The sequence below is a fragment of the Pteropus vampyrus genome, unplaced genomic scaffold (genome assembly GCF_000151845.1).
Source record: "Pteropus vampyrus isolate Shadow unplaced genomic scaffold, Pvam_2.0 Scaffold12364, whole genome shotgun sequence".
NCBI lineage: Eukaryota > Metazoa > Chordata > Mammalia > Chiroptera > Pteropodidae > Pteropus > Pteropus vampyrus.
The window spans coordinates 1,103-3,427 of record NW_011901145.1 but is presented as its reverse complement, the minus strand read 5'-3'; the positions used below and the strand labels follow the sequence as shown (position 1 = coordinate 3,427).

Here is a 2,325-nt window from a genome sequence, read left to right as displayed (position 1 = left end):
TCGAAGGGCTTAGCTTCATGTGAAGAACCAAGAGCAGCTGCAACTGTACCTGACGGGTTAAGAAGGTCATGGAAGATCGGTTGACCCAGGCGTAGTTCCCAGCTGCCGCCATCCCCTTCAGGTAGTCCTGACCCTCTGGGGAAGCGATTCGAGCACAAGCCAACTGACGGTCATTGACTATAATCTTGTCTCTCTTCATGGCTTTTTCCATCGCAACTAGGGCATCTGGAACATGAGGGCAACAAGTCCAAATCAGCAAGCTTTCTCTTTATAATTTAGACTTATCTACTTGCTTGGTCAAGGTATGTTCATTGAGAATCTTCTGTTAGAGCTGTGTGACAGGGGCGATATAGGCTATAAAGACAGCACCTGTCCGCCAGGAGCTTTTAAGGGGATGAGATGTGTTGCACAAACAGCAACAACATGGTCTTAGTTACTCCTTTCCTGGCACGTGAATGAATAAGAACAGAGGTAGTAAAATACATTTTATCATCATCATGGTTTTTAAAAATAATTTTCAGTGACAATGTAAAAGAGCTAGATAAAAGTTGCTAGGTCTTCTGTAGGAAAATCAAATCCAAGACAGAATGTAAAAAAGTACTCAGAAGAAAGTTCAGAAATACTAGTCCATGCTCCATGTATTTGCTAGATGAAATATTCTAATGGGTCAAACTGACACAAACTATTAAATTCCCATAGGATGAAATGTATATAAAAAAATGAATTATATGCAATTTAAAGTTTATAATAATTTCCATATGTCTCTATGGCTTTGTGTATTTGTAAATACTTTCACCCATCCTACAAATCATCCAAATGGAACGTCCTATTATTTCCCTGCTTTTGTTCATGCTGTCTTTTGGTTATAATGTCCTTTGTGTATGACTGTCCAAACTGCAAATGTTATGTGTCCATGAAGCCACTTCTGAAATCTTGAAATCTTTTTCCTAATCACTTTATTTAGTCTCTTCTATATTTTATCAAGCATTACCTGGTCTTTACCTTTTCTTTTTAATGAACATCACATCTCTTTCATGAGACTGTGAGGGCAGAGTCCTTGCCTATTTTTATCACTGAATCCACTATCAACTAACAACTAATCTTGCAGTATAGGTGTCTAAGACATATTTGCTGAATTAATGTCTACAACATAATCTCACAACTTCAGGTCTTTCTCGCTTTCTTGGTCAGATAGTAATAATAGTAATCTGTAAGAGTAAACAAAATAACTGGAGCCAATATTTACTGAGTACTTACTGAGTACGTACTAAGTGTCAGGCACTGACATAAACACTTTACACATATTATTTCATTTAATCTATGACAATGCCATATGAAATAGTTATTATTTCCATTTTTTTCAGGCGAGAAAGTTAAGGCCTAGTAAACTTAATTTGTTCAAGGTCACACTGCTCTCTAGGAGAACCAGGGCAAAAACCTATACAGTATAGTTCCAGAGCTTTCTCTCTTAAATCTCTATATGGTTCCCCATAAAATGAGGATTTTAAGCAACAAGCCAAAAAATATACCTGTGGCTACTTGGTGGCCCAAGCCTCTGCTTCCACTGTGGATCATCACACACACCTGTCCTTTATGATCAATGCCCATTTTCTTGGCAGCATACTCATTGAAAATCTCATCCACAACCTGGATTTCTGCGTAGTGGTTACCTGCTCCCAGGGTCCCCAACTGCAAATACGGAAATTTCTGATAAAATAGCTTCTGTACCAATTTAAAAAAATCAATTTACATAGCAAGAAAGCAAAAAACCAACAATAACAATAAAAAAAATAACCACACTAATAACTTTAACAAAAATTTTTCTAAGATTAAGAAATGCTTCATAAGGCTACAAAAGCAATATTTTACACAATAAAAATAATGTAGAGCAGCTCCTGTAGTTTACTGTTATCATTATTTGGTTGAAGTACAGACATATTAAAAACTTCATAAACTGAAACTCAGACCATTAAGCAGCTCATAGGACATTTTCTTCATCATTGAGAGAAGGGTCGAATTTTGGGATAAACTTTGGTGAATGCTGACTCTTACACAAGGTCCAAGTTCAAATGATTTTTGAAACATCTATGAGTTCACTGATACCTACCATTATCCATCACTGAAAGAACATATCCCTTAATTGGAGCTAATAACTGGAGCTCGCCTAGCTTTAACTATCTCAATTTTCAGATGAGAAAACAAGACCCAGATAGGCAAAAGAGACTTGCCCAAGGTCACAGTGCTTTAATGGCAAAGCCATCGAAATTAGCAAATTTCAAACATCTGGGATATTCTTATCTCATGGATACCAGGAACTGACAAGGT

At 36.8% G+C, this 2,325-nt stretch overlaps 1 protein-coding gene across 1 annotated transcript in view; it reads right to left on the bottom strand.

The window, feature by feature from the left end:
- Positions 1-49: 49 nt before the first annotated feature.
- LOC105310813 (tRNA-splicing ligase RtcB homolog) overlaps positions 50-2,325 on the bottom strand; it is a gene marked incomplete at its 3' end in the record, with an annotated part of 3,190 nt that continues 914 nt past the window's right edge. Inside the window, exons 2-3 of the mRNA XM_011386919.2 lie at positions 1,530-1,689; positions 50-225 (exon numbers count right to left, since the gene is read on the bottom strand). Coding sequence (XP_011385221.1) covers positions 50-225; positions 1,530-1,689 — 336 coding nt within the window. The remainder of the gene's footprint in view (positions 226-1,529; positions 1,690-2,325) is intronic.